We start from the raw sequence: 16,783 nt of genomic DNA, 5'->3' as shown, positions 1-16,783 counted from the left end.
CTTTAAACTTCGGAAGACTAATTGACATAAAAAGTATATACTGCCATAAACTCACTACACAGGGACACTCAATACTATTGAGTGTTGAATTCAACTTAACTGTTAGCTTTGAATAAGTTTATCCTTTAATCTACAGGTTGTAAAATCCTATAGTCACCTAACAAATCAAAACTCTTTTGTCAGTTCAAGACTCATATTCCTCAAATTAATATTTTTCCATGAAATAAAGTTTGTAATAGTATTTAATAAATACAATTTTAACATGTATCTTTACCTCAAATTCTGGAGAAAAAGTAAAAACGAAGGTCTCTCCAGTACCATAAAAGCCATCACTCACTTTAAATGGTTCTGATGCCAATGCACCAAAAACCTATATAGAAAAAGCAAAAGCTAAATTAGCATGGACGAATCTATATATCAAGTAAACTTATAAATTGTAAAATAATTTATATTTCTCAGTTCTTCTTTATGATACCTCATCATAGCAAACATGGTCAGAATGTAACAAACTACACATATTTCAGTAGAGAGAAAAGTAGAATGTTGGTAGAATATCCCATGTTGTAATAATAATAATAATAAAAAACATTTATATAGTAGCCAGTATGTTCCAGACACTGTGCTAAGTGTTTTACAAATATTATTTCATTTTACAGATGAGGAAAATGAGGCCAACAGAGATTTAAGTGGCCTTCCCAAGGTCACATAGCTAGAAAATTTCTGAGGTTATATTTGAACTCAAGTCTTCCTGAAATATAAAGAATAAAAACTAGTTATCTAAATGTAAGCAATAAAAACTAATTATCTAATTCTGGCCCTAAAATTCTAACCTTAACTATAAAAATTATTAAATGATATGTGACATTAGTATGCATAACCAATATATATTAACAAAATACATGTGTCTGGATACCTTCAAATTTAACCACCCAGAATACAAAAATTGTGTTGTATTGTATAAAATCTTTCTATGGGGCCTAATGACATAGATATTCAAATATCAAAACTACAACAAAAAGAAAAAAAGAATGCCACCACTTCAATAAAGAAATGCTTGACACTTTACTGGACAATAAATTTATCCAGGGGCTAAAATCACTTGAAGGAATCTAAGAATATAGTTATATCATTAGATATAGAAAACACAATTACTACTTTAGTGAATTATAGGTTATCATATTATTTTACACTAATTGAAGACACAGGAAATAGAACAGAAAAGAGTATTCTGGTATCCTTATAGTATAACCTTAAAATTTGTGTGCTAAAAGCATCAGGAAAAAAAAAAATCTCCTAACTATCTCTAATTCCAAAACCTCAATTTGTACATTCAAGTACAAGAAAAATAATTTCTATAAGGTTTTACTTATTCTGACAAGTAAAACAGAACTGTGGAACTAGAATAGGTAAAGTTTATCTAAATGAAGCAAATCACTGTAAAATAGAATTAAGTTAGATGAGGGGATTTATATCAGGGTGAAGCATCCCTTCCCCTCACAAGGATTTTTTGCATGCATTTTTTCCTAGCAAATATTTTAGTCAAGGAACTAAATATCAGGTCAATTATCCATCTGTTTATGACTTTTTTCTCTTGTTTAGGAGAAAAAAATGGCTATGGCTTTGGTTATCTCTGCAATTTCTTTAAAAAGACTACTGTAATAAGTTTGATTTTTTAAAAAATTATTTAAAAAAATTTTTTTTTACTATTTTTGCCTTTTCCCTTTCATTATATAATGCAAACTTCAATAGTTCATTTTAATCCATGTATTCTACTCTTTTATATACCTAAATCTGATTGCACTGAGATAATATGATCATGTGTTAAATTGTTAGACTGATGTATTAATGGTTAAGTCTTTTTAAATAATAATAACAACAACAATGATTTATATAGCACCTATGTGCTAGGCATAGTACTAAATCTTTTACAATTTTAGTCACATTTGATCTTCACAACAATCCAGGGAAATAGATGCTATTATTATCCACTATCATCCTTTTCATACCTGGCCATCACTGTCTTTAATCACCATCAGCACTGGTGTGTCCAAACCCAACATTGTTCGATATAAAGTCTTCAAACTGGTACCATGTTTCCCAGTACCATAGACAAGAGTCCAAGGATAGCCAATGGTTCGTGGTGGAAGATGTTTAGTGAGCTATGGAAAACAAAGTATTAACATTATTTAAATAGCTACCACCTTTTGGTATGGTCCTGCTACATATGCCATATGGAAACTCACCACCAGCAGACTGTCCCTTTATTATCCCCACTTTCTTACTTACCTTCAATCTGTCCCTGACTACTGGCTCCTTCCCTACTGCCTACTAACAGTAGAAAATTATGTCTCTCCCAACCTCAAAAAACATCCTCACTTTCCTTCCATCTCTGCTACTGTCCTATATTTCTTTATCCTTTCTGGCTAAACTCCTTGAGAGAGTAATCTATAATAGTTCCTCTACTTTCCCTCCTCCCACCCTCTTTATTCTACAATCTAGCTGCCAATCTTATTCAACTGAAACTGCTCTCCAAAGTTACCAATGATCTCAATTGCCAAATCCAATGGCCAATATTCAATCCTCATCCTTATTGTTGACCTCTCTGAAGCCTTCAACACTGCCAACACTGCCAATCACTTCTTTCTCCTTGATAATCTTTTTTTTCCCCCTCGGTTTTCAGGACTACTCTCTCTTGAAACGCTTACATATCTTGACTGCTCCTTCTCCCCTGGATCATCACTGAGGTCATGCCCACTCACTGTGGATGTCCCACAGAACTCTGTCCTAGGCTCTCTTCTTTTTTCCTTCTGTACTGCTTCACTTGGTAATCTCATCAACTCCCAAGGATTTAAAGTATCATCTCTATGCTGATGACACTCAAATTTACTTAACCAGCCCTAACCTCTCTCCTAATCTCCAGACTCACAACTCCAACTGCTTTTTAGACATCTTGAACTGGATTGTCCTGTAGACTTACATTTAACATGTTCAAAAACTGAACTCATCATCTTTTCCCCAAAACCTACCCCTATCCCTACCCTATCAGTATAGAGGGCACCACCGTCTTCCTAGTTCCCTAGATTGACTACCTAGACGTCACTTATCACTCTGTCACACCCTCCATATCCAAACTGTTGCCAAAGTATGCCGATTTCACCTTTCTAACATTTTTCAAATAGCCCCTATTCTCTCCTGTAATATGATCACCATCCTAGTACAGGCCCTTATCTCCTCACAGCTGAGAGAACTGTGGGAATTGTGTGAACCAAACTGATTCCATTCTGAGATTTAAGTTCCATTTTCCTGTAAATTCCACTTCATCATAGGAATTGAGTGACATCTTGTTTCACGTCCAGTTAAATCCACCTGCTCGCTCTCCCCACTCCCAACTCCAGAAACTCGGGCTCAACCCCCTTCCAACCTGGAATGTCCTTAATCTTTCCTCCAATGAGAAATCAAATTACCTAATCTTGTACCCTGGTTTATATTCTGTCGTTTCTTTTTAATGTATAAAAATCTGTCTCCCCCTGCATTTGGGAACCACAGCCAAGCTGCAATGCTTAATAAATCAATATGCTCAGAAGCCTGAACCTTTGTTTCTTTAGTTATTTCAGATTTTTACCTACCACACACCTAAACTACTGCAATAGCCTGCTGGTTGGTCTACCTGGCACAAGGCTCTCCCTATTCCAGTCCATCCTCCTCCATTCAACTGCCAAAGTGACTTTCTTAAAACACAGGTCTGACCATGTAACACACGGTTCCCTTCCCACTCTCCCAACCTCCAATTAATAAACTCCAGTGTCTCCCTATCACCTCCATGATCCAACACAAAATCCTCTGCTTGGCATTCACGTCCCTTCCTAACTTGTCCCCCTTCCACTTTTCTAGTCTTCTTACACTTTCTTCCCCCTAAACACTCTTTAATCCAGTGACACTGGTCTCCTTGCTTTTCCATGATTGGGACATTCCATCTCCTGGTTCCAGGCACTTTCTCTTTGTTGTCTGCCATGCCTGGAATGTTCTCCTTCCTCACACCTCCACCTGTTGACTTCTCTAGCTTCTTCTAATAACCATCTAAAATTCCATATTCTACAGAAAGCCTTTCCAAAACCCTGTTAATTCTAGTACCTTCTCTCCTTTAATTATTTCCTGTACATAGCTGTGTACATTTGTGTTTGCTTGTTGTTTCCTCCATTAGAATGTAAGTTCCTCAAGGGCAGGGACTGTCTTTTGCCTCTTTTTATATCCTCAACACTTAACAAAGTGCCTGGTATATAGAAGACATTTAATAAATGTCTGACCAACTAAAGTGAATGAGAAGCAGCATGAAGTTACGGAAAGAACACTGAACTAGTCAGAAAAAGCTCAATTCTCATCCTAATTCCACCACTTGGACTAATTTGAGTCTCAGTTTCCTTATTTATAAAATGAGATGAAATGTCCTATCTCACAGTTTATTTCTAAGTTATAAAGTGCTATAGCAAAGTAATGAATGCAGGGTCCAGACAGGAAGTGGGTAAAGAAGCAAATACTTCCTAATTAATATATTTATAAGAACACTGAAACACTTGGCCAAAAATGTCCTATTTTTCATAATCAATCATGAGTGATCCTCTAAGTGGGACAGTTTTGTATATATCATACAAGTTATAAAATGTGTATTCTTTTATTATCAGTGTCACACCACTATAAAAGCCAGAGGTACAGGTTTGTTATTTTTTTTATTATTAGGGTTATTCTAATGCCTAAGGCTCTAATCACCTACTTAAATTCCCATGTTGCCCCATGAAATATCTTATAAATCCCATTCTGAAGGCTTCTCCATCACTGGTTGAATTATGCGAACTTCTCCATACAATTTAAGATGATTTCTCTCTTTCCTATTTTCCAAGAAAAGATGTAAAGCTTCTAGAGAAGAAGATATTAAGGTAGAATTTTAAAGCCTTCTGTGATATAGTATATTCTATGTGGATATATTCTCTATGAATATATTCAACCTCAAGATGACTTGGGGATGCTAATAAATGCCAAGGGAAAAAAAGACTTTCTCATACAGGAAATAAGAGAAAGATAAAAGAAATGAAAAAAATAACAGATAATTTAAAAGAAGCAAGAAATAGTAAAATATATTGCATTTATTTAGCACAGGACCTGGCATAAATCAGGACTTAATAAATGCTAGTTGGCTGAAATATTGTTTTACTTCAGTTCCTCTCAACCAAAGGCAATAATCCTAAGACTTAGTTATCTTAGATTTCAACTCTTCTAGATATTCCTGATACTAGTGAGAAAATGTTAAGAAAACATCAAACTGCCCAAGTGTGAAGTGACTGACCTAGGGAGAACTGCTGAGGTTCTGCGTATGGAGTCAATGATCTTTGAGAAATACAAGAAAGCAAGAGAAGTGGCCTGCAGAGGAGTGCAAATAGAAATGTCTTGATTTGAAAAAAAGGGAAGAGAACATAGTCCTTTAACCACAAGGCTCCTGATCTTGACTTTATCTACGTTCATGGCAAAATTCTAGAGAATACTGATTGAAGGATAAATTGTGAGTATTTAGAAAAACAAGCAGTAGTGACCAAGAGCCAGCATGCCTTCATCAAATATAGCAGACTAGGCACTTTTCTATTTCTTACAATAACCAGATTGGTTGATACAGAAAACACTATAGACACAGTTTACTAAGGTATCAGCAAGGTCTTTAGATAGTTTCTCATGCTACCATGGGAGCTGAATCACAGTAGCTAGTTAGATTTGGAACTAAATCTAGAAGTAGTAATGCACTGATGTCAACCTGGAAAAGGTCTCTAGTAAAGTATTTAACGGATTTGCCTTTGCTCCTCTATACCTGAATATATTAAAAAAACAAACAAAACAAACAAAAAAAACCCAACTCTGATATAGGCATGCTTATCAATTCTGAAGATGAAACAAAAACTAAGAGGTATAGCTAACAAGTTGGATGACAAAGTCAGGTTGCAAAAAAATCTCTGTAGCCTAGAATAGTTGGCTAAATCTATAGGATGAAATTTAATAGATATAATTGTAAATTGTCCTATCTAGACTCAGGCTCAAAAAATAATTCATGAAAAAAATTTCTGAGAGTGTAGGGCATACTGCAAATTGAAAATGAGTCAATAAGATGATATGGAAGTAAAAAAGCTAAAATGATCTCAGTATTAAAAGAGAAACTGTGACCAGAAAAAGGGAGGTTATAATTCTGTTGCCATACACTGCTTATGGGTGCACAAACAGGAAAAACATCAACTAACCTGAAGATAAAACACAAGGATTGCTGAAGGGACCAGGGGATGTTTAATTTGGAGAATATTAAACATTAGGTATTTCTTTGAAATATCTGAATGGGTGTAGAATGGCAGAGAATTAAAACTTAATTCTGTTTGATCCCAGAATATACAATGAGTAGAAATTGCAGAGAGGCTGATTTCAACTTAACATGAGGAAAAACTTCCTAACAATTAGAGCTATTCAAAAGTAGAAGACACTACCTTAGGAGGTAATGGGTTACCCATCAATGAAAGTCAAGCAGAAACTCATCTGTAGTAATGTTGCAGAGGGGACTGTTGCCTGAAGTGTGGGTTTAGACTAGATGATGGCTGACAACCTTTTCCACTCTGAGATTATTTGATATTACTAAAACTCACTCTGTGTGTGTGTGTGTGTGTGTGTGTGTGTGTGTGTGTGTGTGTGTGTGGACACAAAAGAGCCAGTTCACCATTTCCTGAACTATTTGCAGTAGTAGTAATAAAAAACTGCTTTAACTTTCAGGTCAACTCAAAAAAAAAAAAAAAAAAAAAGCAGTATCACGGACAGATTCCCAGTTCAAGAATGAAAAAATTAAGTTCAGTGATCTGCAGTTTAGCTAACAGCATTTTAGGTTAATTTCTTACCTTTTCGATTTGATCTGGTAGTAACAATTCACTTGGATCACTGAGATTTGGTCTAAATGCTTCAGAGTCCAGGTCGGCTTTTACAGGAGTAGCTTGCTTTGAGTTTACATCTTCCCTTGTAGTAATCTAAAAAGGAAACAGCAAAAGCATATTAATATAAAATAATAACATGCTCTTAAAAGACTGTTTAGCATTCTGGAAAAAATCTCTAAATTTTTATACTTTAGGAAATTGACTGAAACTTTAGGATCCTACGTGACAAAATTATTTAAACCTAGCCATACTGCTAAGAATAGTGAGCTATTCAACCTAATTTTAAATATTACTTATCCCATTCTTTAACATGGGAGATTTTAAAAAATCATTTACACAAATTTTTTACATGTTCCTAGTCTTTCAAGAAATAAAGATGGGCTAAGTAAAGTGCTGAATTTTTAGCAAGTTAATATTATGGTGTTTCTGCATAAAGTGGAGAATGTTTACTGACTTTAAATGAAAAGAAGTTTTTACTCATGATAAACCTTACCTTAACCTAACCTTAACTTAACCTTACCTTTACCTACGTGGGTATTTCGATTCAAAGCTATATACATATACAGCTTTCATTTTTATCTCATCACCTTTATTTTCAGAATAAATGTTTACAAAACATATAAATCTCTTTCCTTTGACAGCTAAAATATGCTAAAACACATGTCAGAAAAATTGGTTTTAATTGAATTTTAAAATTTAATTTGACCACAATGTTTAACTTTTTGAAAACTATTCTATGCTTATTATTTATTAACCAATTAAAAAGAAACTAAACCAATTTTTAAAATGCAATAAATGGATTTTTTCTGAATAAAAATATCTTATTCTTTAAAAACACATTTCAAAAGATATTAATTTATACAGTTCAATCCTTGCTTAAAGTGCAAGAGGACTTTACCAACAAAACACTGTTACTTTAGAATATCAAAATGTACTAACATTAGAAACTAAAGTATACTATTAAAAAGCTGCTTGAGCACACTCTTGTTGGCAATAATTTGGGAAATATACAGCATCCTATTTGGAGCAGATGACTAAAATGTAGCAACACTCGGCGACTATAATTGTAAAAAAAAGTGCTGTTCAACAAAACTACATTGGGATTAAAGTTGCTAAATTACGTTGTTCATTAAATACCCAGTATTTACATCTTAAAATAACTTTAACCAATAAATTTTCCAAAACTGTACTGTTTCCTTAATAAGAAACAATAACATTATGCCTTTCACACCATCATCATAATACTTCACCCTAATTTTGATGATGTGATTTTAAAAACAAACATGAAACAACCAAAATCCCAAAAGAGCATTAGAAGCATTAGAAGAAAAAGGAAAAAAAATCAGTAGAGAGAGCAAAGCCAGGAAAGCATTCTTCTATATAAAAAGGAATAGATACTACTTGTAAGATAAAAAAAGTGAACATTAGAAGTTTCATCATGTCACTTCCTAGTTCTTAGAATCACAAGGACCATTTCATATAGTTTCAAATCATTTTTCGAGTTCTAGTGCATTTATCTAATAAGACTCTAAAATGTACCTAGTGTCAACCAGGTGTATACCTCAAGAAATTTTCCAAAGACAATGAGAAGAGGGGTCCAAGAACACTTAATATCTTCCCCTTTGGATTCCTGGGAATTGGACTGATATTATTTTATTGATTAAATTGAAAGGCACTAAATTTTAAAAGGCAAATGTTTAAACTTGTTTGTTGTATAGTATAAGCCTTAAATGAAATTTTCTAATTGTTTTCCAAAGAATCGTATCTCTTAGGTAGTTTTTTTTCCCTAACAGACTCATTCCCAAAAGTCCAAAAGTATGATTCCAATATTAAACTACAACTAAAAAAAAAAGTCCTCATCACTCTGAAAAAGAGAGTAATGAAAACATATCTTGACTGACAGAAAATTCCTCTGACATCATGTTTGAATATTTTTAAAATGAAAAGATGGAAAAAGTAATTCCATATCTCTTCAAAATACTATTGTATTGTTTAACAAAAAAAAAAGGAATTTCCTGCTTTATTTATTTATTTTAGTGCTGCAGCCAAAACAAATCCACCAAACATGGGACTTGTCCTGATGAAGGACACTAAAAACAGAGAGTGTTTCAGTCTCTGAAAAATGGGTTTAAACTACTGAAGGGGGCACCTGGAGACGTCTGCAGAGTGTGCGTAGTTCTTCAGTATTTAGAGCATCGATCCTGCGGTGATACTCAGCCACTGACACTACCTGAATATGGAGACAGGAAGACAATAATTCCACTGACAATTGAAGAAAAGAGGTGCCAGAAAAAAAAATGGAGAAATCATAATGGGGAGAAAGAGAAAGCTTTGCAATAAAAACAAAAATGTTAGTATCAGAAATATGTATTAACATATTTTCTAAACTGGGGCTCTAGACCACAGGATAGTTAAACTCATGGTGAAAATATATATAAAATTCAGTATCTACACATTAAAAGCCCCAAGACCTACAGCAAAATAGAATGAAACTATACATAATTAGGTATAAGGACTATACCTAATTAATACAAAATAAATGAGAATTTATTGTATGGACTATCTCATATACAGACTGCATTCAATAAATGGTATTTCAGCATTTTAAAAAATGGAAACACTAAACAAAACATCACAAGTTGATGCTGACATTAATTTTTAGGACCAAATATACAAATAAAATGGTACCTTAAATTCTTCCTTTGAAACCAATGCACCTCATATTCTGCATTCACTATGACAACAGGTAAAATAATTTCTTTCACAGCAAGATGTCAAATATACACATAATCATACAAAAGATATTGGAGGAAAAAAGAGGTAGCAAGAGAGCCATATGAAAAGTTAATTTTAAGCCCAAACTGAGAATGAAGATAAAGAAAGCACCAGAACAAAGCTAAATTTCAGAGACAACAATCTAATAAACCGTTTATTCCTTAAAGAGGGGAATGGCTTTTTTTCAGGTCAAGTTGAGATAACAAGAGGCACTGATACTCCTAAACTGCCACCCCAAATAAACAAAAATATGTGAAAACAGTTCCTTCAAATTAACACAAGCAGCTATATAGGTTTCAGAAAGGAATATCATAGAGATGTCCATAACAAGATTCTAGCATTCAGCCTTCCTTATCAGTTTTTACTGTACCATAAGTTCCGATGTGTGGTCCTAGCATCAGTTAAGTCTAGCATTTACTAAGCACTTACCACATGCCAGACACTGCGTTAAATGCCTGGGATTAAAAAAAAAAAAGGCAAGAAACAGTCCCTGCTCTTAAGGAGTTTAGAGTTTAATGGGGAAGCAACATATAACCAACTATCTACAAATAAACTAGATATGGGATAAACTGGGGACAGTCACAGAGAGGAAGAATGGGAAAGACTTCTTCCATTAAGTGGGTTGTTTTTTTTTTAACTGAGATTTGAGGGAGGTCAGAGAACTTAGAAGACAGAGATGAGGCAGAAAAACATTCCAGGTATGGAGGACAACCTGTGAAAATGCTGGAGTAAGGAGATGGGAGTGTTGTGTGAGGAACAGTAAGGAGATGTGTCATGAGATCAAAGAATATGTGGAGGGGAATGAGGTTTAGATTTGGAGCTATACTTTTCGGGCTAATGTTTTTCATATTTATTAACTTAATTAAGTCTAAACTATGATCACAACTGTCACTAGTGACTGACCAAGCCTGGATCCCAAATCTAAAACATTCACTCATGTGAATTCACTCAGTCTTATCTTCTCTACTAGACTAACCTCCTTGGTAGTGCTCTGGTCATCCTCTTAGTACCCAGTACTAATTAGTACTTAAAATTTCTTAAATGGGAACCTATGTAAATTACACTATTAAAAAGATATGAAGGGAGGTAAGAAATCTTTGTACAAACCTATATATCTTCCTAAAATAAAAATGATTTGTTATTGGTTTGGGAGTAACACTTCTTTCTTTAATCCATCATTTAAAAAATAATATCAAACACTAAGCACTGACCCATGCGTTAGGAACAGAACGCAAAGAAAATAAATATAAATACAAGTTGGTTAAATACAAAATACAAAGTAGTTAGGGATTGTAGGCACGGAAGGGGGGGAGGAGAGAGAAGGGGCGAGGGGAGGAAGAAGAGGTGGTCTCGAGGCTCAGGAAAAGCTATAGGTATTAGGACGGTGGTGATTGACCCATGCCTTGAAAGAAGGGATTCTTGAGGAGATGGTAAGGAGGTGGTGTATTCCAGGCAAAGGGGGACAGCAGAGACTGGAGATGGAGTGCAGTGTGTGAAGAAAAGAGAAAATGCCTATTTGGCTGGATTAGATAGTATGAGAGGTGAGTAATGTCCTGTGTGCTGGAAAGAAAGGCTGGTGTCAGTTAAGAAGGGATTTACAGGCTAAATAGAGGAAAGTATATTTTATCCTAGGGCAATAGGGAGCTACTAGAATTGATTGAATAGGGTAGTGATGTAGTCAGATTTGTACTTAAGGAAAATTACTTTGGCAGCAGAGTGAGGGATTGAAATGAGTGATGAGAGTGATGAGAAGTTTGAGGAGAAGAAGTCAATTAGAAGCTATTAAAATATTTCAAGCAAGAGGTGGTAAGAATTTCAACTGATGTAGTGTGTGACTAGAAAAAAAGGGATAGGATATAAGAGACTGAGAAATAGCAATCAAACAGGCAGGAGGAGAAACAAGGAGAAAGAGTCACAAAATCCCAGAGAAGAAAGAACATCCAGAAAGAAAAGGCAGTGTTTAGTGCTTTTAAGCCATAGATTAAAATTGAGATATTTAGAGAAATTTTCAGAAAACGCCAAAGGTTTATAAAATTTCCCAATGGTGTGCTTGTTCTTTTTGGTCTATTCCTTAAAAAAAGTTATTGTTTCACTTTTTTTTAAACTGACTAGGTCCCCCTACCTTGTGTAGGATGGAAGTACAGGGGCTACTCAGAGGCCTGATCTGCAATGGATCCAAAAAGCAGCTTTGACCTGGCTCATTTCCAACCTAGGCCAGTTTGTCCCTCCTTATTAAGTAGTCTGGTGGCTCTCCACTCCTGGGGGCATATCATATCGCAGCTAAACTTAGTGTAGACATCAGATTGGCTTCAGTTCTACTATAGCTCAAAAGTACTAAATTCAGATGATCCACCAAACTCAGCTTCCTTAGCAGCAGGGATTACACAGCTATGCCAGTTTTTAGTCTACTCTTGAATGACATTTTATCTACTATGCACCCTGACAGCAAGGACTATTTCAGGATGAGGTAAGAAATCAGCATTTTTATTTTGCTTTGGCACTACTATGTATGTAATTAAAGTAAATACTTAAAGATTTTAAGTACCTGATCTACTCTGAACAAAGCAAGCAGAAGAAACTATAGTAGGCAGGACTAGCACCCAGTGATCTGTGTAATGGGTCTTTGAGGAACAATGGCAGATGAGAAGGTAGATGAACACTACCATGTATCAATTTAACTAATCTTTCTCCTCCATAAGGATAAATAGTAGAACTGACTGTACAAAACCCGATGACTCTTATTAAAATCCTACCACCCCTCACAACTCTGTGAATGTGTTTTGTAAACTTCAAAGTACTATAGAAATGTGAGTTATTATTAGTACTATTTGTATAATCCATATAGACAAGCACAGTGTTTTGCAGGGGAAAAGAACAAACTCAATAAATGATTGTCGAATAAATGAATATAGAACCAAAGGAAACAAATTCCACACCATAAAAACACAAATTCAACGAAAATAGAACCCTTAACTGGAAACTGTTTATATGACATGTTCAATAATTAAGATAATAAACCAATTATCAAGAAAGCAGTTTTTAAAATATCTTATGTTTAGAATCATTTCTATATAGAATTCATTCAGTTGTCTCTTAAATACCTTCTATGTTAATAGTATGATGAAAATGATTAACATGTTTATGACATGTTTTAATTTACGAGATGGTTATAAGAACTATAAGACCCCAAATTAAAGCAAGCTTGAACTATTTGCTAAAAAATTATAACAATGCCAATAAAGTAAAATAAAGGTGTTTTCAACAAAGGCTAAAACTAGAACATAGTTTTCTCTAACCATTCGGATTTTTTAGCTTTAACTATTCTAAGTACGTATTTCAACTCTATTAGCATACAATTTCTGATGACGGACTTCTGGATAAAAACAAAAACATAAAAATATATATTCCCAGTTATTAAAATTCTATCACAAAATGATTGTTTAAATTTTTTCTAGTTTGAACATTTATAAAAGGCTTTTAAAAAATTCCATGAACAATTACAAAATTACGGAAGAAAACAATTTTATAAAACAATTTCTTGTTCTTAAGAATTTTAACTTTACATATTTTACTCATAATTTCTCTAAACACTGAACTACACAAATTATACTGTATTCCATTAGTCTAATAATTATCCTGGGCTATGATATGTAAAGTTATTATCCTTAAAAGACGCTATGATTCCAAAATATGAACAGATTTATGTATTCTTTTGAAAAATAAAATTCTTAATGTTTTAAAGAATTTTGTAACTGAAAAATAAAAAAAAAAGATTTAGAAAGTTCCACTAAAATCAATCAAAGAAAAATTCAGATATAGCTTTTTTTTCCTATTTATAGACTGGTTCAAACAATTATGTTTACAAAATGAAAATTATATGCTGCGAATCATTACATTTTAGCAGATATAACAATGTAACACTATTATTTGATAGCACATTTTTAAGTTGTTATGAAATTTGACATTTTCTAAACATTACCTATGCTCAAACTTTCAGAAAATGTGGCTCACTTTGTACCATATTACCACAAGAAAGCAAGCTAATATAAAAATCAAAATGCTTGACTGAAATTTACCAGACTGTATTTATGATTAATTGATTGGTGTCTTCTTCCCTTCTTTCCATACCAAAGGCGAGACATTTCCCTTTAAAGGCAAACTAAGTTAAATTACATGACAGCTGCTTTTAAAAGCATTCTCTCTATCCAAGAAAAATCCCCAACACAAGAACACCACTACAGTGACAAAACAGTCTGCTACACACAAAGGCTTGACTGACAAGACAAAGAGCTAATCAGTAAGTCATATGTCAGCCAAGCTAGTCCTGAGTGGTGATTGTAGAACTAGAGAGGGAGGGAATGACCATACTTAAGTTTGGTTGCACAGTACCATATGTTAAAAGAAAGGCCTAAAAAGTTTAAAGAGACAGAGCATTTATTTCCAAATAGAGTATATGATAAACTTTCTAAAGGTATCCATTTAGAACTTTCAACATTCTTAAAAGAATAAAAAAAAAACTTAAAAAGCATATTCAAAGAAATGTTATATTCCACATGTTATAATACATTTTTAAGCATACCAGTAAATTTGTTATATTTACATTTGAAATAGGAAACCACACACATTTTGTTTTGTTTTACAAGACCATGCAGTTCCTCTCCCCATGAGGAACTCTCATCACTGATGCAAATCAGCACCTGCTCTGCAATTTTTAGTCTTAAATAGTTGTCTGGAACACTGGGAGATTATGCAATTATCCTGGTTCATACAGTATGTGTCAGACACAAAACATGAAATGACTCAGACAACTCTCCCTATTCATTATGCCATGTTGTTTCTTTCTCACATACATAATTAGGATATTAAAATACCTTAAAAATCTACTCTATCACCAACTTAAATATAAATTCAAAGTTTCACAATCCCTAAGAATGTGAAGTATATTTTTTTTTTTTGCCAACTTGGCTCTCTCAAAATACTTTTATTTTTCAAAAGGCATTTTCTAATCTCATTTAGATCACAAGAAGCCCATACAGAAATGAGAAATCTCTGACACTATTCTACTTACTCATAATCCAGCTGCAGAAAATGTTAGATTTTTACCAGATCTTTTGGCTAATCAAGTAGGCCTTAGTCAATATTTTTTAGCAGAGAAAGCAAAATATGTGTTTTGAGTTTCCTAAGGATTATTACAAACAATTTATGAACTGTCATGGCACTATGAAAAAACTTATCATTGATCAAAATAAATCACACCTATCAAAAACTGTGGGTGCCAGGCATTAAAAAAATTTTTAGGGGCAGCTAGGTGGTGCAGTGGATATTGCCCCGGCCCTGAAGTCAGGAGGACCTGAGTTCAAATCCAGCCTCAGACCAAACACTTGTCATGTACTAGCTGTGTGACCTTGGGCAAGTCACTTAACCCCAATTGCCTCACAAAAAAAAAAAAGAAAAAGAAAAAAATTTTAACAAGCACCCCTCCTTGATATTTTGATATAGAATTTATAATTTTAACAATATTTGATACTGATTCAGATTAAATGGGACATAAGCTAGCCAAGTCATTAAAACAGGGCAAAATAAAAGAGTATCCCTAAAATATATAGGGTTAGTTTTCTCATAATCTAACTATATCTAAGGTTGTTTTTATCATATTCCTTGAATTAGAAAAGCTCAAGAACTAAAACTATTAAGTCAAAAAAATTCTAAAGCAAAATGAGTAAAAGTGATTTAAGATTTTATGATAGCACAGTCACAAAAACACAATTTTAAGCTACACCTTACAAACTCTAATCAGTAAAGGAAAATAGCCAAAGTTTCCCCTCACCTCCTGCTGGCTTGTAAATTATTTTTATTTTAAATATATATTTATTTTGTTAACTAATTCCCAACATGTAAAAAATTTACATTCATTTAAAAAAAATTTTAGTTCCAAATTCTTTCCCTCTCTCCTACCCTCTGAAAAGGCAAGCAACATGATATTGATTACGCTTGATTATACCCGAAGTCATGCAAAACATATTTCCATTTTAGCCACGTTACAAAGGAAAATATACAGACACACACACACACACACACACACACACACACGAAAAATAAAGTAAAAAAAAAGTTTGCTCCTCTTTCTGAGGATGGATTGGTATTTTTCATCACAGGTGCTTCAGAATTGTCTTAGTAAAGGTTTTAAATCAAGACAAACTATATAAAGATCTACAGCCTTAGTGATTCTATTCAAAGGTACTAAGTATATATATTTAAGCTTTAAAATCCAATTTAATCTGCAGTGAACCTGAAACTCTGTGAAAATTAACTTTCTTTCATAACTTTTCAATAGTAAACTAAATCAAGAAACAAACCATTATTTTATTAGATATCTACTATGTGCCAGACACTAGTGTTACAAAGAAAAAAAAATCTTGCCCTTAAAAAGCCTACATTCTAATGCACATATAGAAGTATATGACAAATGTGTGTGTGTGTATATATGTATGTCTCCTCCGGCCCCACATGCAATTAGGATAACCAAGAAAGGCTTCATGCAAGGTGGCCCTTGAGTTACAAACACAGGAGTTTCTATTTGTTCCTAAACATAATAATGGATGGCATGGTCATATCTGCACTTTAGCAAAATCACTTTGGCATCTGTGTGAAAGATGGATTGGAGCACAAAGAAATTTGAGTCAGGGAAATCAAATGAGAGGCTACTGAATTAGTCCAGAAGAGAAGTGGTAGCTAAAACAGTGAACTAGGGTTATAGCATTAATAAGAATGGAGAGAGGGGAACAGATGTAGGAGATGCTGTAGAGATACAAGTAAAATTTAGGAAATGAGAGATCATGTGGGGTAAGAGTAAGAAATCAAAGATTATACCAAGTGTTTGAACTTCAGCGACTAGACAGATGATGGTACCATCAAGGGAAGTAGAAGTTCAGAAGATGGGAGGGTTTAGGTGAAAGATAATGAGTTCTGTTTTAGACATGTTGAGTTTGATATATCTATGGTATATCCAGTTCGAAATGTTCAAGACAGTTTGAGATCCCATAATTGAAGCTCAGGAGAGA

General features: G+C 33.8%; 1 protein-coding gene across 10 annotated transcripts in view; it reads right to left on the bottom strand.

Moving 5' to 3' along the window:
- The window catches only part of OXR1 (oxidation resistance 1), a 477,474-nt gene that overhangs the window by 6,986 nt on the left and 453,705 nt on the right, over positions 1-16,783 (bottom strand). For 6 of the 10 annotated variants that reach the window (XM_027849945.1, XM_027849948.1, XM_027849951.1 and 3 more), the window contains 4 exons: positions 9,097-9,177; positions 6,915-7,040; positions 2,007-2,159; positions 275-370 (listed from right to left, as the gene is read on the bottom strand). In XM_027849945.1, the coding sequence (XP_027705746.1) occupies positions 275-370; positions 2,007-2,159; positions 6,915-7,040; positions 9,097-9,177 (456 nt within the window). Of the gene's footprint in view, positions 1-274; positions 371-2,006; positions 2,160-6,914; positions 7,041-9,096; positions 9,178-13,798; positions 13,962-16,783 lie in introns of those variants that run through there. The other 4 variants (XM_027849947.1, XM_027849953.1, XM_027849955.1 and 1 more) reach the window with 3 other exon arrangements.

The sequence above is a fragment of the Vombatus ursinus genome, unplaced genomic scaffold (assembly GCF_900497805.2).
Source record: "Vombatus ursinus unplaced genomic scaffold, bare-nosed wombat genome assembly UNPS02008961.1, whole genome shotgun sequence".
Lineage (NCBI taxonomy): Eukaryota > Metazoa > Chordata > Mammalia > Diprotodontia > Vombatidae > Vombatus > Vombatus ursinus.
The sequence above is the reverse complement of the archived record's forward strand: the minus strand, read 5'-3'. Positions and strand labels throughout refer to the sequence as shown.